At 41.4% G+C, this 27,000-nt stretch overlaps 1 protein-coding gene across 4 annotated transcripts in view; it reads left to right on the top strand.

The window, feature by feature from the left end:
- The first annotated feature begins 5,516 nt into the window (after positions 1-5,516).
- Positions 5,517-27,000, top strand: part of epha3 (eph receptor A3) — a 98,510-nt gene continuing 77,026 nt past the window's right edge. For all 4 annotated transcript variants that reach the window (XM_061054164.1, XM_061054163.1, XM_061054166.1 and 1 more), the window contains exons 1-3: positions 5,517-5,676; positions 13,317-13,381; positions 21,401-22,061. In XM_061054164.1, the coding sequence (XP_060910147.1) occupies positions 5,583-5,676; positions 13,317-13,381; positions 21,401-22,061 (820 nt within the window). In that variant the 5' untranslated portion in view covers positions 5,517-5,582. The remainder of the gene's footprint in view (positions 5,677-13,316; positions 13,382-21,400; positions 22,062-27,000) is intronic.

Raw genomic sequence — 27,000 nt, 5'->3', positions numbered from 1 at the left:
GTTGATTTTGAGGATAAAATCCAAAAAAACTTCATTTGTGTCAGCTACATAGCAGATAAGGTCCTATTTGGCACACAGAGTCCTAAAACCTGAAAGTGTGTGTTTGCGTGCATGTGTGTGTGAACGTAATCCTATAGCAGATGGAGGAGGAATAGTATCCAAGACAATACTGGCAGGGTGAGCAGCAGAGGGAGTCAGATGGGGGTGAAGACACTGTCCTTCAAAGATTGATGAGAGCCGCCTCTGTGACCGGCGTCTTCCTGTATTAGGACTGAACTCGTTCCCAGAAAACACAACACTTCCATTCATTTGAGCTAATTATCCCAAGCTGTACTTGGCCATGAGTATACAGTTGCAACACTATAAAAATGAGTTTATTATTTCAGTGAGATAAGTGATCAAGTATGCTGCTTCTAACCAATCTTTTCCCTCCGTCGATTTTTCATATATGACAAAGCACGGAGGGGCAAAATACAGATTCACAAAAAAACAAGTGAATGGGTCATTACACAAATTGTCTACATTTTTTTACTTAAGGCAGACCCGTACTTTGTGTGTGCTGTGTGTGTTCTCTGTGTGTGTGTGTGAGAGAGAGAGAGAGAGAGAGAGAGAGAGTTTTAGCCCGCCTGTTTGCATTTTTGCCTCTCCTCGTGACAAAACCTCAATGCCATCAAGGAGACCAAATGTTGTTTCCTCGCTCTCTAATTACCAGCTTTTATGGTTTAGCCGTGTTTAGTTATCGTGCAGTAAATAAAACATCATGTCACACTGTTTGTTTCGGGGCATTTCTCAGTTAGAAGCATAACTGCCTAAATGTGTTCCCAGGTAGGAACACTGTGAAAACCTTTTACATTTAGTTAAACGTCTCGTCTAAGTCTTAAACATATAACGTCATCGAAAGTGTGCAGTGACAAAACTAGTTCATGAAGGCTTTGCTTCTCTGGTCAGTCTTTCCCAGAAAGAAATCCCTCAAGAATGTGGGAAGTTACGTGTCTTACATTTTACTGCTTAATCAGTTTCGACTGGTTGGTCGGTTAGCCTGAGCAACAACATCCACCCTGAACAGACAAAGAAATACGCACAATCAACAGAAATTCCAGCCTTCACCAGGAAATGAAGTGTCCTCAACACTGCTGACTGGCTGTGTGATCTCTAAAAATGTCACCAAATGTTGCGGCGCAGAAACACACAGACACTATCAATGCATAAGGACTTCAACTGTGCAAAGTTGGAAGAGCGCGAAGTCTAATATTTTCAGGCAGATGTCCTGACAGGAGAAAAAAAGTGGACGCATTTTAGAAGATATTTCTTGTTTTATTTCACAATCCTGCATGTGTCATTGACAAGAGAAAAAGTTGGATAACATGAAAAAAAATGTTAGCTTGATGACTGTTGAATCACATTTACTTTGATATTTTATATCTGAACTCCATTGTTTCTGTCCTCCCTCTTCTAGTTGAATTTCTCTCTCTCTTCTTTTCTTTCTTCCCTTTTTTCTTTCTTTCTCATTCCTCAATATATTTTCCTGCTGACCTGTAAATGCTCCAAATTGCTACATAACATACACACTGTTGGGAAAAAACACACTTTACTTTTCTTCACCATGAGTTAAAGTTATTTACTTATACTGACAAAACGATCAAATGTATGGACAGTTGTGTTTTTGATGATTTATGTTCAGGCTTTTTTGTAGAGATAGTACAGTGGACAGAGTTGGAAATAGGGGAAGAGAGAGAGAGTGGGGGATGACATGCAGGAAAGGGGCCACAGGTCAGTTTCGAACCCCTGCCACCTGATTGAGGACAATAGCCTCCTTACATGGACAACGAGCACTAACCACTAGGCTACTGGCGCCCTACAGTGGTATTTTTTTAAATAAAGTTAAGAGCTTGCTGCTGCATCAGCAAGGAATTTGTGTTCTTCCATGTTGTTGCTTTGTTTAGACGGTAACAAAACCGACTGCCTCCACCGGGGCCATAGATTTGAACAATGTTCCCGTTACTGGAGAGAAACAACAACAACATTTATAAAGAAACATCATGATAACAATAATAACTGAAGGGCTTAGTGATGGCTGCAGCAATTGTTTGTAGCTGGTTTTATGAGAAGACATCCCATATTATGTAAAAAATAAAAAAAAGACTGGCTTCACTCTTTATCCTACGATGAGGAATCTTTCATTGATTCCGAAGGGAACACAAACAATCACATAAGCAAATCCATAATTCTGCTCTCATCACGCTTTATGCTCTCCCTCCTGTCAGCCATTTCCCACAGTCTGATGGGACGCTAGTGTGGTGAGAGATTGTTTCAAAGATGGAAGGATGCCCAGCTCCGTCTCTCCGCCTGCTGTTATACACTCCATTCAGTCCTATCAGCTTCATCTTGAAGAGGGTGAGAAGAGAATTTTGGGTAAGCGGAACATGTAGACACAATTAAATTCTTCCATGAATGTCACTTTTGGATGTTGGTATTAAAATGTATGTGAATGCAGTTTATCTGTCTTACGCTGAATCGCAAACTTTGTACTGTACAAAAAAACAATTGCAACTGTGTGAAACATGCAGAAATGGAAGTCTACAGCAGAAGAAAAGGACTTGGAAAAGTGTGCAGAGTGGTGGTGTTGGCACTGGTGAGACAGCGTCCCTGGTATGATGTCTGGTGTAGGGGGGGATAGTGTTACATGCCAGCAGCCTGCTGGCTTCTCCTCGCCCCGTACGCTCTGAGTTTAGAGGAATGTGCCGCCTGAGAACCACGGGGAGGACGAGGGTACTGACAGCAGGCAGTAAACACAGTCAGCCTATCCGTTTGTTTGTTTGTTTGTTTGTATGTCACAGTGCAGGAAGACCCGGCCCGTCAAAGCTTCAAAGCTGCTCCTAAACATCATCTGTTCTGTGAGTTTGAAAAGGCTAAACAGTTCAGCCGTGTCAGGACACATCATGAGTTACAATTGCAGCTCTAAATCAATATTTCCCTCCTTCTCATTCTGGATTGTTCCACTGGAAAAAGTTCAAGAGCGGACAAGCTCTCATTGAGAGGAGGGGGGGAAAAAAAGTTGGAGTGGATTGATGGGAGGGACCCATCACATTTTTCCAATTCACCACAATCAGAAACAGATTTAAAGCAATTAGTCTGAAATAACTTGTAGTTTTATGACTGAAAAACACAGTGACAGCATCTTTTGGACCACTTTAATAATTACTACTGACTATGTTCTAAGTCGGCAAACAGTTACTCAAATTAAAAAAATGCAACCATAGTCATCAAGACCCTTTTTTATTACGTTGTTGCAAATATTCAAATTTTAAAATGCACTGTTATTAAACTAATTGAATTATTACATTTACTTCATTTTCTTCTGTTTTGTGAACTTTGCTTTGTCCTTATTGGAGTAAAAAATGCATGTCAATATTTTTAAGAATATTTTTAAATTAAGCTGATAATTCCTGAAAAAAAATACAGATTTGTAGAACTCGTATTAACTAGTATGTAGCACAGTAAAAATAAATGAATGCAGCTGTTTCCTCACCAACTTCTGCCTCGAACTCCATCCTCATCCCTGTAAACTACTATATGAGCCCGGAACGAGCAGCCGTTGAATTGATGGTTAGCCGTGGGACCTCTCATATTAATCTCTCTCAGTGTGTAATAAGTGAATTAGTGGGATGTAGAAGATGATGTATGACGGAGGCTGGCACATCTAAAACCTGCTGTAAATCCACATGCCACAGCCACTTAATAATGTGGCCAGAGACCTGCTGGCATCATTCTTCCCCGTTTCCATTGACGACCTGCAACTAATGAATCTCTCAGAGTTAGACGCTGCGAGGAGTTTGCTGTTAAGTCATTTGTTGTAAGACATCTGCGTTAAATGCTTTACAAAAAAAGAAGTTGTAGAGTATTTGTGAACAGATTCCCTCCTGGACATGCAGCAGTGTGTGGATGCCTCATGTGTGCAGCGATATTTTTCAAATGCAGTACGTAATTTGCATATCTTGGGCATTTTTCACAAAATTAGGAAATGTTTTCTTCCATGTCGTAATGGTTTGTATAATCATTCTCTTAAAAAAAAAAAAGTTAATTAAGTTCATTCAGAGGGAGCATAACATTAGCATGAGTTCAGCTGCTGCTGAAAGATTTCACTTCTACCTCTTTTTTTCAGTTTGAAGAAAACCTTTGAAATATGATCAGTAAATTAGTTTTTCATGAAATAACACAATATTTAATGCATCAAGAACTTCTTTCATATTGTTTTATATAGGAGTGAGACCTCCTGTTGTATCCAGTTGAGGAAGGTATTGATTTTTATTTTTATTTTATTTTGAAACCATTTCTATAAATGACAGTGAATCATTGGTTTGTGTGAGCCGAGTCCTCAAACTTTCCCCATTCGTCAGATGCCTTCTCAACCTCCGGCTCAACCCCCCACCGCAACAGCTGGTGTCTCAGCGAGGGCCCTGACGTTACTCTGCCACCCAGCCTTTCACTGCCGATCATGTATGGTGGTGTCAGGGGCCTCTAATGGCCCTCACACAGAAATGCACAGTAGATGCAAACACAAGCACATGATGTCTCCCTGATAACAATGATGAGTTAAACCTTAGTCAGTCAGTGAACATTGTCACATGAACAGTACAAACAGACATTTATGATAGGTCAGTCTATGTTATTTATGTGAGTAAAGCATACACACTAGAGTCATGTGAAAGACAATTGTTTTGAATGAGTGCAGGAAAGAAATCAATAAATGGGTTCTGTTGGTTCTAAAGGTTAAGAACACACTCATCCTGCACAGTCTTTACATTTGAAAATGAAACATTAACGTAAAGAACGTGGACAATAAGAGTAAATAATAAACCAAGATGTTCCTTGTTTGACTGAAAATCGCTGTTTTTGCTGTTTTATTACAAACCATCAGGTTCTTATCAAGTGACCCACAGTCATGTCAAAGTGATTCCTTATTTGAGTTCCTTTTTTGTGATTCTTAATATTTGTGCACATTTTATCAGCGCTCTTGTTGAATAAAAAGATGACGTGAAGATCATAGAGCGAGCTGCTTTAACTATAACTTGGCCAAAGTTGCCTTTGTGTTACACTTATGGGATTCAAAAGAACATATTTCCTCTTCAGAATAAAACCAACTTTATTATAGTCTCCTTGATTGGAGAATAAAGCAGAGGAATACAGCAAGTGAAGTATTTTGTGTGTGATGTGATTCAGTTATTGCAGTAATGGGTCACTGAAACATGAGCTGTTGCCCTTATTTTCTCACAAATACAGTTTATCTAATATTTCTTTTATAGTCTCGGCTCTACATTTGAGTGAACGGATTCACAGATTTGATTTGACTGTATCTGTTTGCCACTCAAATCAAGAAGACGTCCGTGTTCAAGTGCCTGGAGTGACCTGTGGTGAACTTGCACGCTGTGTTTTGCTGTCTGTCAGACTCTGTAGGACCCAGCGGAAAAATGCTCCAGCCGGAGGGAGCCGGAGCGAGAGAGAGGAGAGAAAGCTGAGAGAAGAGGAGACGCTCTCAGATCAGTCAGTGGCTTCATGGAGTTATGTACCTCTGATCCGCCGCCATGGATTGCAATCCGCGATCACTTCTTTTCATTTTACCTCTTTTATTGTCCTGCGTTATTCCTGCGTTTCCCGTCATCTACCCCCCGAATGAAGGTAAGGCAACTCTCTGTCTGCTAAACATGTGTGTTTATGTGTTGGGCGCGCGCGTGTTGGACACATCGCGGACTCGCAACTGTCCAAATAAGAGCGATAACAATAACAAGGCGATTTAAAGAGTGGACATGAGACTGAAGACCATGTGGAGCCGGGATACTACCACTTACAGACTGTAATTCCAGAATAAACTTCAAAAGATCCAAACAAAGCAGACATGGCAGTCTCATTTCGGATCGTCTTGCGCACGGGGGTAAATAGTTGTTTGAATTGGGTTAAAATGCGAGACAGCTTCCAAAGCGCTCATTGTGGAGTTATTACGGGATAATGTGATGTAAAGAAACTCCGCTGTCTGTGTTTCCATCACAGGTTCACGTTGTTCTGTTTTATCTAAGGATCCAGTCGGGGTAGACGCCCCACTGAAGCTGGCAGACACACCGATTTAAAGGCAATAAATAGAAGATGAGCTCCAACGCACATAGTGCGCAAAAAACGCGGATGTGTGTTTTTTTATGGTTCTGACCTGAATAGATCCAAAGCAGTGGACTTTTAGGCTGCTGCGTGGATAGACTGTCCATTAAACGAAGCCATAACGACTCTGTTGAGGATAATATTTAAATCCGACCTTCATTAATCGAGCAAAAATGACGAATGTGCAGACGGCTTGATCTACCTCTCCCCAGTGCTAATGCCCTTTATTTCTTTGGTTAAAACGAACATGGGGCAGCATTTGGAACCCCCGCAGATCAGGACAGAGCGGTCTACTTTCTGCAGAGTCGCGTCTCCGAACACGTGGAGCTGCCCTGGAAACAAGTGAAACAGTCTCCTTCCTTAACACAACTTGCACATTTTGCTCAAATGTCTTAAATGAACAAAACCAGTGCCACTGCTCTAGAGCTTCTTTTGGCACGGCTGAAGTGTTTTGCAGCAGGGTCAGGGTAAAAAGGAGAGGCACGCGCGTCCCGAGTTGTGTAAAGGTTATGCACGCAGAGGGGGACAATACTTTTGGGAGTAGATTTGGGTCACACTGTATAAAGGGACAGTGACAACGATTTCAGTTATTTCCTGTAAAATAGATAGATAAATAAATACAAAACGAACAAATGAATAAAAAGATGCATATTCACTCCGACACTTCCCTTATACCGAAGTAAGAAACAGTTGAGTGAGGGAGTGATTCAAAAGCACAATACAAATCAAATATTCTGACTGAGCCTTTGGTGGTTGTTATTTACACTTCAGTCATTAAATGTCTGGAGTCACACAGGTGGAAAATGTAAGACGCAGAAACGTGTTCCTGACCTTTCTGCAGCACACGTAGCCTCCAGAAGTGTCAGAAAGTAAGGATCGTGTGTGCTGACGTTGTAGGGTGAGTTTGGAAAGTTTGGGTCTTCATGCGAAGTCAAACAAAGTTTCTAAGAACACTCACATAGTCCTTACAAAGATAAAATGATTTTTTTTTTTTTTTTACAATGATGGGGTCACCCCAAAACTGAAATGACAAATAACCGAAGCAGACTAAAAGTTAGGCTACATTTAGTTTAACTTCATGGTCACTACGTCAACATAAGATCTTTTAGTAGTTAAAACCGTAAACTTGCATTTAAACGAAATCATGTGTTGTCCCCAGGCTTCTGACCCTGTAGAAAAGTTTATTTGTGCGTTGTCTTTCTGCGCGCCTTGTCTCGTCAGGCAAACAACGCAGTGCCCTGCTTTGGTGTTAATTCAGAGCAGGGGATCCAAACTTTTTATTTGTGATTTTTTTTTAATAGCCTACATGAATGCATCAGTGGACTGATTGGAAATTTGGGAAAGTTGCAACAACAAAAAAATCACAAAGATGTTAGTTAGGATCTATAAAGGCTACTTATAGGCTATGTCCTGTGAATCTGCATTAGTCGTAAGAAACTTGAATTTTCTTATTGCTAACTTTAATGATTTCATAGCCTATATTTATTAAAATAAACAACAGCAACCTCCGCAGAATTTCCCCCAAAAAATATTAGTATTCAGATATAATATGGTAATCTGAAGTGGTGTGTGTGTGTGTGTGTGTGTGTGTGTGTGTGTGTGTGTGTGTGTGTGTGTGTGTGTGTGTGTGTGTGAGTGTGTGAGTGAGAGAGTTTGCGTGTGTGTGTGTGTGTGTGTATGTGTGTGAGAGAGAGAGAGAGAGAGAGAGAGAGAACACCTGACCGATTTTTTTTTTTTTTTAGGAAAGCATCATTTTGGAAATAAGGAACACCTCCGTGAGTTAAATTCACCAGAGAGTGTCAGTATCGAGCCGCTCCGTCTGTATATTACAGAGAAATCTATACAGACATTTTTTTTTACCTTTACCAAGATAGAAAAAGACCACTTTGATAGGCTACAGATTTTTTTTTCTGTTGCGTATACGTCGCCCTGCTTTACAGCTATTCCTCCACAGAAACAGGAGCCACAGTGTTGTTTTTTAAGCATCATGAGCGTGAAACAACAAAGCAGACCAACATGAGCTCACTCATGATGAGAAGCAGAGCCCCTTTTCTTCAACAGTAAAATCAATGTAACTTTGTCTATCGCAAAGCTCCACATTTGGGACTGATTACCGTAGTGATTCGTAAATAAACACACCAGGATAGCCTAGCTTTTTTTTTATTTTTTATTTTTTTTACAACTGTGTATTTAATTAATCACTAACCTGTCTTCCCCCGTGTGTTTTTAACCAATTCCGGCTACTTTCACATGAGGGAAGGATAAAGTTATTCTGACTTTTATGTCCATGCTCACATACTGCTGTTCTAATCCAACGAGCGCGCAGCACAGAATAAGAGAATAAAGGGTGGACACTTCAAAATCCATGGTCATAAACGCAGCAGGTGTAAATTATTCGATAGCCTGCTTTAAGGTTTTATCAGTAAATTAGGAAGTAATTAAAAACCGCAGTCAGCAAACAGAATTGATGTGTAGCCTTTACCGCTTGAATGAGGCTACAGAATAAATCCACAAACTCCGCTTGGGACGAGATGAAGGGAAAAAAAATACGCCATTATATTTATCATTCCCATTTCAATGAAACAGGAACGTAGTTAAGCTATAGGCTATTTCATGTAGGCTAGAAGGTAATAATTCTTCAATCTTCTGACCCAGCTGACACAGTGCCCCTTTCTTTCGTATATGCCTCTAATCCCCTTGAATAAAACTTAAAGGGGGAAGTTGAGGAAAAATCCAAATAAAGTCCGTCAGTTCATTATAGTCATGATGAACCAGTGGATATTATTTTAATAAATGAAGAAACAAAAAAAAGAGAGGGGTTTTTCTTCATGTGAGCGGTGCACGTCTGTTTGCGTGGTTGCGTGCTGAGATATTGGCCTGCTGAGGGGCGTCGGGAGGCCTCGGGTATTTTTAGCCGGTGGTGGGGAGGCTTGGCCCGGAGAGGCCGGTGCAGCAGTCCCGCTGGGACGGATGGGCGTTTGTGAGCGATGGTACCTCTCAGAGGTGGTACTAGAAATATGCTTACACATAACCTCTCCTTTTATAATAAATCCACTTCATATATTTTGCAGGTCGTACGTGTGAGTTGATCAAACATTGAGCTGGATACATGGATGCATCCTTATTTTCACACGTCTTTTCAGCTTCATAGTAAAGAGAAACGTGTGTGTCTTTAAGTGTGTGGGTGTGTCTGAAGAGATATAAAATTATACAGAATGTGTGCAGAAGTGCTGTCTGCCATTATGTGAGTGTTTAAGACCATGTGTGTATAAGGCATGTGGTGTAAAAGTAGAAAGACAGACAGACAGAAAGAAAGAAAGAAAGAAAGAAAGGGGAATGGGGGCAGAGGGGCTGGGCAGGCAGCAGCAACATCAGACAGAGCAACTCTGCACTTGAATAATTCATAATGGGAGGTGAACACTTCACCCTTTAACACAAACACAAGTCGCCTTGCTTTGCCTGCACTGCGGCCTGCCAACCTTCACATGCACGGAGCTGGGCTGTAGAGCCAATGCCCTCTCAACTCTGTGCTCAGTCAGATGCTAGATATTACAGGAACACATGCATACACACAACATCTCTATTCTATTCTCCTCTATCCTGAAGAATTGAGCGACTCAGTCCAGATGGGAGGGTCTCCACTCTGCTGACGGAGCCATGTGTTGATTCTAGCTCAGCGTCTCTGACTGACAGCTTCTCCTTCCACTCCTCCAACATTTTAATTATGTCTGAGGATTACATTTCCACATGCATCTGCTGGGAAACGGCTTCCTTCATCAAATTTGACTGGAATAGCTAGACTATTGAATTAAAGTTTGAGCTAGACAGTCATAATGGTGTTAAAACTATGAGAGCATAGACATCAAAACGGGCACCCTGCAGATCTTTGCTCCAACATTTCATGTAAATATTTCAACATGTGCTATGCCAAGCGATACTAGGTCATTGCAAGAGGAAAAAAAGGGAACTAATGTTATATGACGAGTGGTCTATTTGCGACGGTGCATATGCATTTATGGTCTGAAGGAAAAATCAATGAATATCCATCAGTAAATCCTGAACATACACAGTTGTATGGTTGCCTGTGGCAAGGTGATTCCTCTTCCATTTTATCAGGGTATATTCTAGTATGTGGGTGTTGATGGGGGGCCTACATATGTATCAAACATTGATTCACCTGTTTCTACCTCAGTGATGTTTTGCTCCCTCCCAGACAGGCTGGCTCAGTTTGCTATTAATACTCTGAGTTCCCGTTTAGAGGCACTCCCTGATGGGGCAGGGGCTATATGCTTGGCTGGCGCTAGATTGCTAACTGACTCTGTGTGTGTGTGTGTGTGTGTGTGTGTGTGTGTGTGTGTGTGTAGGAGAGTGAGAGAGAGCTGGCGAGAGCGAGAGTAAGAAAGACTGTCAGCTCAAGTTTGTGTATGCTCTTATTTTGTGCCTGCTGGAGTACGCATGCGCGAGACTGTGCTCATGTTTTGGTCGGCATCTTAAAGACTGTATGCTAGGCTACAGTGTATGTAGATGTGTGCATATTTGTGTTGGTCAATGCTTTAATGTTGGAACATTTTAATAGATCTGCATGCATTTCAATGTTGTGTTTACTTCCCTAGTTTCTTGAATTAGGATGCATCTTCTGGTGTGATTTTGTGTTTTTAATAACTGCACCGTGTTTTGTGTTTATGCATGCATTTTCAAGTGTGTATTTGTGTGCCTTTGTGTGCATGTGTGGGTGCTGATTTCTCTAGCCAAGTGCAGCTGGAGGGGGCTTTTTCCTCCCGCGTTATAAGAGTCGTCTAATTTTCTGCTCTCAAATTCCCCCGCTCGGCTCAATTTGAGTGGTGGGCTCGGCTCGTTGAGAAATGTAAATTGGAAGCAATGGCCCTGGATGCTGAGCTGCTATTATCTGACATGAACAGATAGCTTCATTAGACTCTAATAGGAATGTGTCGACTGCCACTCATCTGGCCGAGTGGCTTAGCATGGCCACGGCTCAGGTGAGCCTCCAGTTAGAAGCTTTTTGAAACTGGAAATTTTATAATAAGTCTGGCTTTGTGTGTTTTTCTTTCTCCACTTCCCAGCCTGGCTCATTTTTTTTTCTTCTCAGCATTATGGCTGATAGTTGTCAGACTGGCCGGAGAAAAAAATGATCATCTCCATCTCAACTTTTATTCCAGTGTGAAATAGCAATTAGTCCACGGAGCAGCGGAATCCCTTTTTACTGCAAAGTTTGTTTATGCTGCTTGTGGGGGGGTTAATTTGGCATGACTAAAATAATTTCCACAGTGCCACAGCAGTCCACCCTGACCCACAAACACTCCCTTTGACAATCCTCAAAGATGTGTACACTCTGCTTATTGAAGCTTTGAATGGGAGAATACCGAGAGATTGTTTTCCTTATATTTTCACAGTGAATAGAGTTTCAGCTGCAGGGCCTGACTGCACTGCTGCTTCACTTTGTTGTGTGCTCTCGCTTGGGCAAGAGGGTGTGTGTAGTTTACACTGGTGTGCGTGTGTGTGTGTGTGTGTTGAACTGTAGACTGATTTGCTCTCAGCAGGAAGAAAAAGAGGCTGAGTCAGTTTCCAGTTCAAACTTAAAGGAAATAATTATTTGTACTTAATTCTTCTATTTTGTATTCATAAAATCTTTATCCTCTTTTTCATGTCATTTAATTCAAATTTTTAGAAGAAACATGTACATTTGTGGGTTTTTTTCTCCAAATAATCAATCAGTCAAATCAGTAAAAACATGGCACAAGCCGTTCATTTTAACTAGATTCAAGTAATTCCAAAGGATGATCACAATGGCATGCTTCATAAAGCATTTTATGTCAGTAAAGAGGTTTTGAACTTAAGAGAAACAAAAAGGGAACATCTCCCTTAAAATGTGCAAAAATTAAAGTCTTGTAAGTCATTATTGTATCACCATCTTCAGTCCTCACTCACTCTACTGCAGACTGTAATTCAGTTGATATAAAGCTTCTTTTGAGTATTTGAAATTTAAGGGAATAAAACAAACAAAACAAATTTCTAAATTTCAATGCATATTGTCAACTTGCTGCCATGGATTTCTACAAAGTTTTATTGGATTTTTATAATTTTAGTATTAAATTGTATGTTTATTCTACTGACAGACCCTAAACCCATATGGTGTCTTAACACAGTCAATGTATTTCTACAGTATGGACATGGGGCATCTACAGCTCATAGTGTTTCCTCCACGTCATAAAGAATATACAAACCTCATGTTTCTGTGGTTGAGATACTTTATAACAGAGTTAATATTGCCAACAAAAGGGGCTAAGGATATGGCTGAATTTCTTTAAGTCCCTTCCACTTTTTACTGTGTACTCCTCATTTTGCCCCATGCATGCAGATCGGCATTAGAGGTAGAATTCCCCCTTTGGTCATTTGGATTGCTCTGTGGAAAACATTGAGTACTGACACAGCTGCTTCTTTTGCCTGATATCTTCTTTCCCCGACCAAAAGTGTCGAGTGTCACGTTAATGAAGGTCCCTGTCTTAGTTGTTCTCTGTCATATTCCATCGACATGGCTTCCTCTCTCTGCGTCTGGGTTTCTGTTTGACATGAAAGACTTCATGGAAGGAAAACCGACATGAAATTGCATTTCCATTCATTATAACTGGATTTATATTTTGTTTCAGTGTGGCCAATTGTATCTCCGACCACCTCTGAATCTGCTGATTGGATCTGATTTTTGGATTTGATGCAGTTCTACCTGGTGACAGCCCAATAACCATGGCTGTATGTGTGGCTATGCACACTGTGGGGTCAGTTGGGTCTAAAAACAGGAGACGTGGAAATGAAATACATCTTCTGGTATTTGAAATGATAGATCTATGTTAGTCCAAAATCTTTTCGGAATTTCTGTGCTTTAGCCAGTTTGCCCAGCCAACATCTGGTTTCACACAGAGCAGAAAGGCAAGAAAGGGCGGCTCTTGCTGTTGGTTAGCTTATAACACATGTAGAGAGTGTGTGTGTGTGTTTGTGTGTGTTTGTGTGTGTGCGTGTGGCAGCTGAGAAAATAAAGTCATGATCGCTGCTAGTGATCCCTCCTGTGGGATTATATGAGAGCTAATTGGGGCTAACAAGGACTAGACACTCATGTTCTCTTTGTTCTCTCTCTCTCTCTCTCTTTCTCATCACAGTTAACCTGTTAGACTCTAAAGCAAGCCAAGGGGAGTTAGGATGGATTTCCTACCCATCGCATGGGGTGAGTATCCTCTTATCTCCATTTTTATCCACATCATGTGTGTATATGCTTACATCTGGAAGTCAGATCCCCCAACATGAACATGGATGTAGGATTAACAGCCCCCCCCCCCCCCCCCCCTGCACCACATGACGTCAGGATTTTCAAACTCCTGGGGGTTCACACTATCATGTTGTCTCATTGAGCCAAGTGCAGATTAACCCACTTTTCTTTAGACGTTTTATGTCCATTCTTCATCACGCAGGTTAGAGGTTAAGTATTCAGATCCTGCCATATGGTCAAGATGCTTACAGAAAATTGAACTGCGTGTGTGTGTGTCGGGGTGTTTAACAAAAGATTAAGGCATTAAGGGATTTTAAGGTTTTAGGCACATAAGCATCCACACAAAAAATTATGATAAGCCTCCCCTTTTTGAATAAATATCACACCAACAAAGGAGATAGACTTTGATTTATTTTGCTTGTAAACATTGTACAGTAATTCCATTATCCATTTGTTTTTAACTGTAAATATTCTCCACTTCATTCTGTCTGTTGCACATACTGTTATGCACATGCACATGCATTACTAGCCCTTTAACACCCATCTTCATGTCTGTAGGGGTGCACATTACGGTAATACATAAACAAATAAATATGAAACTCTCATTAAAGTTGGCACATGCTGAGTTACTTTTATTCAAGACAAATTCAGTAACTTCATAAACCTATTCTTTAAAATAATTGTTTTGGCTTTTTTTTGCTGCAGATTTTCTACTTTTTAAAACATATCCTACTTTATTTAAACTTTACAGCTTTTGTAACAAAGAAAAAACAAATACGGCAACATGGTCCCAGACTTTGGTAAAACGATGTCTGCAGCCTCATTCAGTCTCTCTCTGCTACCAGAGTCCCTGCAGTGGGCTCTTGTTCAGTGTTTATTTGTCTAACTAGTTAGACTACTGAGCCTAAGGGTTGGCCCAGTGACACACAACACACACACACACACACACATACTCTCACACACACACCTCACTTCCTTTTTTTTTTTTCCTTTATTAAGTGTTAGAATTACTCCTTGGCAGTGGCTTAAGGTAATCCAGTCATTTGTTCCGTGGAGCTGCCAAACCTTGTTTCCTTCGGCCGTATACAGTGCTGGCTCTGTCCAAACGTTCAGGGTTTCTTCAGGAGGGTGAACCACAATGAAGGACTGAGTGACCCCAAGGAAAAACTGTAGGCAGTTTAGAATGTATTCACTTCAAGGACAATCGCAGGCCACAGAACAATTCGTATTTGCGTAATTGAGCAAAAAAGATTGATATTGTGTTGATAGAAGTTATTCACGTGTCAGTAAGTAGGAAAATGTGGACCGATATGTCCAGGACCTGATCCAGCACCGGACTCTGGAATGTGACACAGAGCTTCAGCAGTGCAGGCAGTCATCTCTGCTTTATTTCATCTTATTTACTTTGAACGAGTTCAGAAGAGAAGCGAGTGATTGTACGTGTTGTAAAAAAATGCAGCAACAAAGAAGCCAATGTCATTCTTAGCTAGGAATGAATAGAGAGAGAGAGAGAGAGAGAGAGAGAGAGAGAGAGAGAGAGAGAGAGAGAGTGGATAGGAGAGGATGAAGACGGACGGACGGGGGGAAGGGAAGAGGTAGAGGAAGAAACACAAAAGGGATAAAGAGAGAGAAAGAAAGGGGATGAAAGACAGATAGGAGGAGTAAGGGAAGGGCAGGAAAAGGAGGGGAGAGAAGCAGAGAGAGAGATATTGCTGATGATCAAGTCCTCAAGGTGAATCATCTGTAATTACTCACGTCATCCACTGACTGCACTCCGATAAGCAGCCTGCCCAGGGAGACTGCTGCTCACAAATGATTTCTCATAATGTGGCAGTGGCACGAAGCCCTCAAACACACACACACACACACACACACACACACACACACACACACACACACACAAAGACAAACACACGCATTCACATTGATGGAGGGGCTGCAACTATCGGCCTACTGAGACACAACGTGCTCTGGTCACAACAAATTAAGAGCTTAGCCTCCCCAGGACGGTCACTCCGGACTCACAGACCAGACTGACAACTGTGTGTGTGTGTGTGTGTGTGTGTGTGTGTGTGTGTGTGTGTGTGTATGTTTGTGTGAGAGTGCGTGTGATCCAGATATACTGTTATCTGTCTGGGAGGCAGGCTGATTGCTGAGCAGTGTCCAGGGGGCTTAGCCCTTCACAAGACTAAAGAGTGTTAAAGATTACATTCTTGCGTGCTTTGAAAGCATTCTTCAGCAACAAACCAAAACCCCAGACACTGACTGTGCATACAAAATAGAATTAATGGACACATACCAAGTGAAGCCCATTTTCCATATAGGAACCAACTGGGGACACAACTCCATCACTGTTTTTGCCAAGACTGATGCTTTTTGACTTTTGCATTAAATCGATTGGATCAAATTCTTCAATATTTATATATAGACTAACTTTGAAGGATTATATATTATCATTATAATTATTATTATTATGATGATGAATATGATAAAATATTTGTACATACAGTACGTTTTGGTTCAATGCCCTCCATGGGTCTATGTAAACAAAGCTAGGAACAATAGTTTAATTAGCATTGTGATAAGGTAGCTTGACATCTAAAGAAGAAAGCAGTCATATAGAAATACTATCAGGAATATTCAAGTACACTGACATTCAATTCCCACGTTCTAATTCTCAGGTCTGGAAAGAGAGAGTGGGGGCCGACACAGTATAATGGCATTGGTTTTTATATTTCAGACTCTGTCCTCCACTACAGTCATCATCTATTTGTTTTCCCTCTCAGAGAACAGACTGCTGTTTCAACTTCTTTAGTCGCCAAAGGGCTCTTAAAGCCCACCATGCACAACTGCCACCCCATCTGCGAAATCAGCCTGACCAGCAGAAAATGCCTCCCCCACCCCTCAGAAAGAGAGAGAGAGAGAGAGAGAGAGAGAGAGAGAGAGAGAGAGAGTGAGAGAGAGAGAGAGTGAGAGAGTACACAGAAAAGCCCATCCATAAACGAGGATTAGCAGGGCAAGGCGAGGGACCTGAGTGAAGGAAGTCTTAAGTGTTTTATTGCAGATGTTATGCAACAAATATTAAGCATGAGAGCATTTACAAAATTACCACAAATACACCTCTAAGAACAAGAAATACATCCCCCATGTACCATAAAACCCCGCTACACAACAAAACACCCAACATATTAGTATAATTAAAAAGCCATTCATTACAGACTAAAAGGTCATGTACTTATTACACCCTTAAGTATTTTCGGTATACTGCAGACATGGTTAATTGGAATTAATGCTTCCCAGCATCACTCAGCAAATGCTGCTGATGTGTCCTTGAGCAAAGCATAAACAGGGATTAGCAGGGCAAGGCTGGGGGCAGTTGAAAAACAGGGGGAAGGAGGAAGAAGGTGGGAAGTGTGTATTCAGGTTTCTATTCGGTAAGAGCAGCTGATGAAATGTCCTTTGACTGATATGCTGCAGTTGTCGTGTCTGTGACCCTTCTGGCCCCTCTGGAGCCCAAAGCGTGAAGGGGCTATACGCACTTGTTATGGATGATCCAGTGTTAAAGATGAACTCTTTTCCTGCTGTAGACGTGAACAAGAATTATATGTCTCTACCATGACTTTTATTATTCAAAAGTCTTGAAATTTATATCCCAAAAAACAAGACAAAAAGAATTGTTTTTAAGAAAAACTATCAAGAAAAAACTGAAATGCAATATCTAAATTACATTTTATGTTGCGTTTTAATGCTTCTTGCAACCTTGATTATATTACTAAAGTAAATATTGTCACAACTTAGATTTAACCATCACTCCTTTCCAGAGCTAATTGCATTACAGAGGGTCTTCAATAAATCAGAGCCAAACAATACAGAAAATAAAGATCATCAGATTGTTACCAAACCTCCTCACTGACTCTGTCAAAACAATGAAGACATTTTTTATTATTGCTATAAAAGAGTGAGCTCACCCCAATCTTGAGTCCTAAAAATACAGCTTGGTATACATGCATTGTTACTCTATACTGGCCCATTAACTGGCCCATTAACTCCCGTTGACCTGCATGTCTTTGAAGTGGGTGAACTGGTGTGCTGACTTGGTGACTCTGAGTCGTGCCTGTTGCCGTCGTTATAATGTCCTGAGCGGGTCAAGTTACCACCCTCCATTTTACTGTCCCTTTAGCTGCTTCACCTACAGCACAGATCAGAGGAACCAGGGGCAAGATCACACCAAACTGTGCCCCCACTGTGGCCATCAGGGGTCGGGGTCAGCGGTCAACAGGACTGGTGTTGGGTCCTGGTGTTGTTATATATCAATTAGAGGACAGGCTGAGGGGGGGTTACGTCCCTTAGAGTGAAACACAACAGTGCCTTTTAGTCTTTTATTTACCCTGGGAGATGTACAAACAGCGTCCCACTTTGACTCTGCTGGTGGAAGAGCTTTTGCCAAAAGTAAATGTAATGAAGGTTAAACTATTGCCTTTGCTTGGAATAGAATGTGTGTCTCTTCCAGCAAATGTTTCTCTAGATCTGGAGGTGACATATACTGCTGAGATATAAGTCATTTATTTCCCCCCCCTCTCTCTCTCCCTCCTTGTTAATTTAAGAACACAAAATAAGACTCAGCTAATTACCCTGGGGGAGGTGATTCAAGAACGGAGAAGATCATTGTGATGATGTTATACTTAGGAATGGAAAAAAAACGAGGAGGGTCCATGTAATGGATTCTAGATAGGGATCCTCACATCGTAGTGGAGGTCTTGTTTACTTTGGCAGAGACTCAACAGACTGCTCAAGTCAGAGTTATATAGTATGCTCTCTGGAATAGGATAGAGCTCCGGCCCATTGACACAAACATAAATTTGCATACACACACACACCTGGGTTTGATTGTATACCCTGTATGTGTTAGCGTGTGGCCAACTTAGGACCTCCATAAAGAAGCAGAGTGCAGCATACTCTCTCTCAGTTGCTTTAGAATAGGTCCACTTTTAATATCCGTACATTCTCACATCCATGTTGTGTGGCAGCTTCGTTTTAGAGAACTTAGAGAATACAACCTTTAGATAACCCACTTTTATCAGTTTTGTACTTGATGATCACCAAGTGAATTTACCCACATAAGTAAGTGTCTCCTGGTTAGACATTTTCATTCAAGCTTTCTGAGAATGATTTGACATTTTATTGTTTTGAATTCACAACTAAATAAATATGTGCTCAACGTTGTCTATAGGAAGCAGTTTGGTTAGGTTTAGGCTCCAAAAACCACTTGGTTATGTAACGCAGAAACATTACTGAAGGAGTAAGACAAATATAATAGTTTGGTTTTCAGGTAATGTGTTTAAGAAGCACTGCATACTTTTGCAGTCCTTCAGCAGCACACCCAAACAGTAAGCTAAAAGAGGGCTTCCACATGCCACAGTTGATTTACTTTACTTTCCACTGTCATAGCTTGATGAATAGGGACTCTGCAGCTCAGACGTCTCCTCTTTAGGTACATGCTTAACAACGCTAAATCAAAAATGTACGGGTGGAAAACAATTTTGCTATAGTAGCTTACTTTCATGGAAAGATAAAGTGTGGCTCAAAAATGTTACAATGATTTCCTAAATAAATGGAGAAGCTCTTGAAGAAATGAGGCAGGATAGATGTCATCCAGTGTAGACATTTTAGACTGCTCTGTTTACATTGGCTCCAACCAATTTAGTTTTCTATTAGATGGCTTAGATATCAGACAGATTTAGATTTAAAAAAAATGTACATAGCCAGAAGTCGAAACAGTACATTTCTTAAAGAGGCACATATGTAGAAACAACCCTGACTTGTGCTGCTATCAATCCTGGCGAAAAGACATAGTTCAACCATTAATACCTAAAGCTCAAGCAGACTATGGGGCTTTATTTCCTCTATTTCCTCCTCTATGTCTTCAACTAAGTACAGTCTTATCAAACATAATCACTAATTGTAGTTCCAGATCTTGTCTTCCTGTGGTGTAAAAATCTATCATGGAACCTTTCTACATGTCAGCACATCATTAAATCTACATAGAATTTCAGTCGAGCTTTTAAACTCGTCGGTAAACTGAGGTGAAATGTTAAGTTTCTCTTAGCCTCTTTGTGTTTAGCCGCACTCGACTGCACTTTTCCTGTTATGGTTGGGCCTATAGAGAGCTTGGACTACATTCTGATGAATGAGGTGAAGCCAAGGAAGGCCTGACGGGGGAGACTAAACACCAATGGAATCTCTCCGCTTAGTTTTCCTCTTTGCTTTATCTCTCCTTCCTTTTCTCTCTTGCTATTTTTCAGCTCTTTCTTTTTTTTTTGCTCTCTCTCCTCTTCTTTTCTTTCCAGCTTCCTCTTTATTATTCTTTCTCTCTCAGGGTGTTTCATTAACTTCACAGTGAGATGAAAAGCAAGTGGTCATCCTTCAGCCTGAGAGCTCCTTGAACGCCAGACACTCATAGATACACTTTACTCCCCCACACAGGCTCAAACACCAGCACACACACACACACACACACACACACACACACACACACACACTCAGGGACAAAAACACATGTAATAGAGAACCTAGAGTTTCTTAGCTCGTCATTAATTTCTGTGTTCAGGCTGAAAGCACCTGCTGTGTCCGCCTGCTATGGGACTCTAAACACTTCACATGAGCCTTATGTGAATGTATATGTGTGTGCGGGTTTATGTTTCCATTAATGCTTGTGTGAAAGTAGCGATAATTCAGTTTCCATTTACCCAGAGCGGGTTTCCCTTTCTCTGTCTGTCTCTGAAGAAAACACTGCTCACTCAAGCATACATCCATTTCTGAATTCCACGGAAAGGAAACAACAGAAAATAAAAGCATCCATTTACACATTGACGCCCATTCATTCTAATGATTGTCATTTTAACCACAATGAGCCCAGTGTTTCAGGTGTTTTCCCATTCATCATCGCTCTGATTCAGTGTTGATTTGCCTGGACATGGAAGCCAAAGCGCATGATCAATGAGACTTCCCGCTGTGTTGAATTCAAAAGCAATGACCCGGCTCTCTTTTTTCTCCTCTCCTCTCATTGCTTTCTCCCAGTGGAGGGAAAATGTAAGATAGACACGAACGTTCCTGGTATACACTCACATCTGTCTATACTTCGTAGCTTCTTTTGTTTCATAGTGGATTCAGCACGTTTCCTTTTTAGTAGCAGTAGTACTGTGATGCAAATAACCAAGACTGCAGCTTGAAAGTCCTCACTTGTAGAGAAAAAAAAAAAACATGTTAGAAGAAGGGTGAAAAAAAAACACTACGAGATTTTGTTAATATTTAACAGCAATTAAGCAGCTTCACACAAATTTAGAAGGATGTGGATGGAAAATTGCACCTCGTGTTTTTCTTTCGCTGAGATATTTTCACAGCCCTCTAATCTGGGAAATTTGGCTAAGGCAGCAAGTTTGCTTTTAATTAATTTGAGTCATTTACAAGAGATCTGGTAGTGTGATTTTTCACCCTTAAGTGTTTATTAGATGCTTAGTATTCACAAAGAGTGAATCTGAATCTAAATAATTCATCTGTGAATGCTTATAGCGTGGAGATAACTTTGTTTTTCTCTTCTATTTCCCCTCTTCTCCCGTTTCTACCTCCTTCTCCTGGCTCCAAATTCCCTTCTTACTATCACTTCCTTTTTGACTCCTTTTATGCCCTTACTCCTATTTTCTTCTATTTTGAACCCCAACCCTTTTGACCCCTTGCCCTATTTCCCTCTGTCACCTTTATCTCGGCCTCTATTAATTTTCCTCTGATGTGATCACTTTCTGTATCACACCCTTCCCTTCAATTCCTTCTGCTTTCTACTTTGCATTCTATCCTTGTCTCTTCCTTCTTAAAATTTGCTTCCCTTTTCCTTTGCATTCGGTTCCCTGTCTCTCGTCTGTTGCTCCTTTCCGTCTCCCTCTGTTTCTGTCTTCCACCTCTCCCTCTCTCCATCTCTTTCAGTGGGAGGAGATCAGCGGGGTCGATGAGCACTACACTCCCATCCGGACCTTCCAGGTATGCAATGTGATGGAGTACAGCCAGAACAACTGGCTTCGTACCAACTGGATCCCCCGCCAGTCGGCTCAGAAGATCTACGTGGAGCTGAAGTTCACCCTGAGGGACTGCAACTCCATCCCGTTGGTGTTGGGTACCTGCAAAGAGACCTTCAACCTCCTCTACCTGGAGGCAGATGACGACCAGGGCAGTCACTTCAGAGAGCACCAGTTCTCTAAGATCGACACCATCGCAGCTGATGAGAGTTTCACCCAAATGGACTTGGGAGATCGCATCCTCAAGCTCAACACTGAGGTGCGTGAGGTCGGTCCAATGACCAAGAAGGGCTTCTACCTGGCGTTCCAGGATGTGGGTGCCTGCGTAGCTTTGGTTTCAGTGAGGGTTTACTTCAAGAAGTGCCCGAACACTGTGAGGAATCTGGCCTCCTTCCCTGATACGGTGCCCATGGACTCCCAGTCGCTAGTGGAGGTGAAAGGCTTGTGCGTCAATCACTCCAAAGAGGAGGAGCCTCCACGAATGTACTGCAGTACGGAGGGGGAGTGGCTTGTTCCTATTGGGAAGTGTCTATGCAACCCAGGGTACGAGGAGAGAAGCAACACCTGCCAAAGTAAGAAAGCTCTTTCACTCATGCTTTTTATTTTCCCAGTTCTCTCATACTTTCATTGTGTCCAGTAACTACTTTTTATACATGTGTTATATCCAATTTATCTTCTTCGCTTGCCTCTTTATGGAAACAGTTTTTTTTTTTTTTTCATGTATCTTGTTTGAAGTACTTGGGGATGAAGGCAAAGTTTGCCAAGGCTACAAAGAGTGCAAAGTGTGTGATAAGAAGACTGTCCCACTTCATATCTGTCAGTCCACAACGTTTAAGGCCCAACCTTTGAGTGTTCATGTATGTATGGATTCTATATGTCTGAAGTCTTCAAAATAACCCCAGAATCCCAAAGTGTTGGTGGATAGTTGTTCATATCTTTTTCCATGTATGTGTGTGACGTGTTGTCCAGATCTTTGAGCTCCAGGGAGCAACGTGCAGTAGTTCAATAGTAATCCTCTCTGTGACACATCATTAGCTATGGGAAGATCTTAACCAGAGTAGCAGGGATGGGACTGATAACACAGAAGAAAGGAATGGGCTGTAGTGGACGGTGGATCATGGAAAAGTTGTGGTGATGGTTGTGGGTGTTGGTGGAGTCATGAGTGGGTAGACACTGGAGTTTGAAGATACTTGATCTTACCCCAAAGCCTGTCGTCGCCTTCTAGGAGATTGCAAAAAATCTTAAAGTATGTCTGGCTGCCTTTTAATTTCAGACTGTCTGTGACATCATCATACCACATGTTTACCAGGGGGTCTGGTTTGAGTTGCTGCCAGTTGGATATTGGAAGTAATCAAATTGTCACAATGATAGAAGTCAGTAAAGCTTCTTCTTGCTTCTGCTGAACTGGACTGGTATATGAAACATGTGAAACACACCTTACTTACTTACTTACTTACTAAAAGTTTGCAAGCAGACAACTTTTTCCAGACAACTTGTCTGTCCTTTGAATGTTACTCTTCATTTCACTATACTCAACTTAAACTCCCTGTATGAAGTTTAACTGTAAATAGTTATGAAACGGACTGACATGAATAGTGATGCAATAGGATGTATCTTTTACAAAAAGAAAGAAGAAAGCCATTCATGAGCTACCTCAATCTGAAACTGTTAGAATTCACTTTGTGTCAGAGGTTGAATGTGTCAATAAGTCATCTCAGCACATACTATCCCAGTCCGGTTAAAAGTTATAATGTGGTTATTGTCTTTATAATGGTTGTAAATATGTTATCCACGATAATTTGGCAAACATCCATTTTCAATGGGCAGGATTCTTCAGTGGGCTAGTGTAGCACTTCTCATCATTGACAGATGCAGTACTTCATCAGTGTGACTCTGCTACACTTATTTTTGCATCTGTACAGCAGCTGCTGCCGTTTTTGTGGAAAGTATGCTTTACATAAAAATCATACGCAACAGCACATGGCATATTTAAACACAAAGGTATATAATGTAAAATAACAACAGAGAGGGTGTATACCTGCTTGTTCATGGCCCACTGGTTAATGTTTCTGTATGTTATGTTTGACCAGAGAAAACTGCTCACAGTGGCTTGGTCACTGCATGGGCCATGAAACTCCACCTTTCTTTTGTTGAGGCTGGTTTCTTCCACCCATGTCAATTTTGATGTGTCTCTCTTTTCTCAGTTTCAGTGAGCTCCTCACATTGCTTAGGAAGCATCCATTTGAAGGCAGCCGCCTCTGCACTGCGGCTGTTCCACAAAGTCTTTAAAGCTAAAACAGTGGTGAAAGTAAAAAGGGAACTCCAGTCTGTCTGCAGCTTTCTGACTTATTGTAGCTGGTCCTAAACACTCACCATGTTCATCAACTCTGCCCTCTCTTGAGCCCTGCGCAGTGTTAATTAAAGATCAAAGGCAGTCTCCTAGGTCAAGCCCCTGCTGTCAGGGCCAAGGGGAGCTCTTTTCCGGGGGCAGTTTGACTCCAAACCAGCCTGTCTTACTGTCCAGATGCTGGGAGAAACTTTGTGGCAGCTGTCAGTTGGAATCCTTATTCGAACAAAATGTAAACATGGCACAGGGAGATGTGGAATAGCAGACAGCGACAACCAAATACATTACAGTACTAAGAGATACAAATTTGCTTGTTCACAATTTGATGCCAATTCATTGTGGAACTTTTTTTTCTTTCCAGAAGAAGGGGCTTTGAGGATCTTACAGAATATAAGATTCACCATTTAATAAAAAGTTTCCAAAGTCTGCATGCTGTTTTGAAACGTGTTCTTAAGGGTATTAGTAGATTAAAAAAGAAAACACTGATGCAATTCAATTTTTGGTACAAAAGAATCCATGATCCACGAATGCTGTTCCCAAAAAAATGTAAAGGCCAAAAGTTGTCGATGCAAGAATGCGACATTATGTGGACAAATGGCCGACCCCCTGTGCCCCCTTCCTACCACCCTCCTGTCACTTCCTGTCTCCCTGTGAATTGTGTGAATGTTTGGATGTATTCGACAATCTCTTATTGGTTTCAGAGAGGACTAATGGACTCTAATAAGGTCTTATGTTACCGCGGAGTCGGACAGCTGCACCAACAGGGCCCCCCCACTGCCCCCCGCGTGTAGCCGCCGTTGGCCCCCAGCGCGCAGCTCGCTCCTCAGGCCTTCTGTGTTAACAGATAGATGAGTGCATGAGGTTAGGTCGCCGCACGGACAGATAGAGAAAAAAGATGAAAACATATTTACATTGCTGTAGCCAGATTCAACAGAGTGAAACAGATGCCTAAACCACAATTTCTCAAGCACTCACATATCACAGACCTAGAAATGGGGCCCCTGAATTCTCTTGGACACATGTTATCGTATGACTGCATTCAGAGAGAGTTTGGTTGTTGTGGACATATTTCCATATATTGCTTATATTAAATAAACCAGTATAATATTAGTTTATTCAAGCACGGAACTGCAATATTCACATTGTCTGGCTGCGGCAGCTAGCTGGATTTTAGACCGACAACGAGGTGTTTGGATTAAATGTTGTTGGCTTTGACTGTTAGCTCTGAGTCATGAGGATGGAGCACCTTCGCTGAATATTTCATGCTTTGTTTTCTTTGACCGAATGCCTTGATGCAGCATCTTCCGATTACCTAAGCCTCTGCTCAATGTGTGTGTGTGTAAGAGAGGAAGAGAGACAGAGTGTGAGAGCAGTTGCCGTTGTTTATACAGCCTCCAAAGTGTGTTTAAGGGCTTTAATAGAATACACTGTTGTATAAGACTGTCATTATCTTGCCTGGCTGTGTGTGTGTTCACGTCTATAGGCAAAGATATTTGTCAAAGCGAGGATGTTTTTTCAGTGGCGCCTTCGAAAGAACACACGACTTCTGTCTGGCTTTGGCGATGGGACACTAATGTGTGTCTGTGTGTGTGTGTGTGTGAGCTGCATGCTATTGAGGATGTATTCGTGTGTTGGCTGATGGCTGTAATGGGTCATCACGCATTTCCCGGGATGTAGTGACTGCTGTGAGCCTATTTTGATATTTCATCATCCAGATCCGAGGAGAAGAGATGTTATCGGATCTGTTTGTCAGGGAGTAAAACGTGGTGAGCGGGCGGAGTTTTTCAAGACTGTGTACCAGGTGAATGCACGCGTCAGTCATCGTCAGGATTACTGTATGTTTTTGCGAGCAGGCTTTGGCCTTTCCACAGAGAATGTGAGGCCAGATCTAATCTCGCTGTAAGCTGCTCTTTCATCTGTCATTAGAACAGACTGGAGCAGGTGAACTAACTCCTATCTAGCATCAGTGTGAAATTCCTGCAACCCTAATTTGATCCTAAAACAGCAAACGGATGTGTGTCTGTCGAGTTAGGGTTAGTGTTAGTGTGTGTGTGTGTGTGTGTGTTGCAAATGCAAGCAGCTGTTCATGCTGCACGTAGACGAGAGACGCAGGTTTACATTCTTACTGGATTTATCAAGACACTCTATCCTCAAAGTTGCCAGCTCCATAATGCTTATTATAATTACACACAGAGTTAATCCGACACAGAGACACATATACTCAGGCCTGCTTATGCTGGAGTTGATGTTTTGGCAAATATTATATATGTTACAAGTGGAAGTAGAGAACTATGAAGTCATGCTTTCTCATCTTTTTAAAATAGGTCTGTCCTCTCAGGATTGATGTTCTAAAGTTAGTTGTTTTTATAGACTGCAGTAATCTCATCACTTCCAAAAAAAAAGAAGGGCCTCTTCTTCCTCCATGTTTACATCCTCTCCTCTCTGCCCCGTCTCTCCGCTTCCCCCAGTGGCCGATCATCTGGGCCGACGGTTCAAAGCTTACAGTCCATCTCCTGTCGAATGTTTTAAATCACTCTCCACCCTCGCGCTTAAGTGATTTAGCTGCTGCCCTTGTGCGCAGACATGCTTGGCTTTCAAGCAGACACATTATACATCTTTCAATGACTCGGTCACGCAAAGCCTACATCAAACCCTGACCAGCGGAATACACGAGCTCAGGTCTCTGAAATGAGTCTGCAATCCATTTTAGTGTTTGATTAATTTGAACGCTGAATTCAACAATGACTCAACAATGAGGTTTATGCAAAACGGTAGAGATCCAATGTGGCTGATGGAAGAAAAAAATCCAGTCACATTACTAAGAAGTGGTCAAACAGCAGAGCTAAAATACCAGGTAATATTCAAGTTAATGAAGTAGTGAGGTTCTGTTTCTGTTAGATTTGTGCATTATCTCCCCCCTAATGATTCACTTTCTGTTTATTACAAAATCAATTGCTACAGGATCTAATTAAACCTTCAGCGACATTTGACTTCTGTGTATTTTAGAATGTTTTAAAGGCTTTATCCTGTTCTTACTCTTCGTATTTTTATTGAAAGGAATACAAATACACTATGTATTTTAAGTTCTTCTAGAGAAACGTTTTGATAAAAAACTAGTTTGACCAATTCATATGAGCAGAGGAGATCCAGCGTCCTAAATTTCT

This window comes from Labrus mixtus, chromosome 13 (assembly GCF_963584025.1).
Source record: "Labrus mixtus chromosome 13, fLabMix1.1, whole genome shotgun sequence".
NCBI classification, from domain to species: domain Eukaryota; kingdom Metazoa; phylum Chordata; class Actinopteri; order Labriformes; family Labridae; genus Labrus; species Labrus mixtus.
Note: the sequence above shows the minus strand (reverse complement) of the source record. Positions and strands in the feature narration are given on the sequence as shown.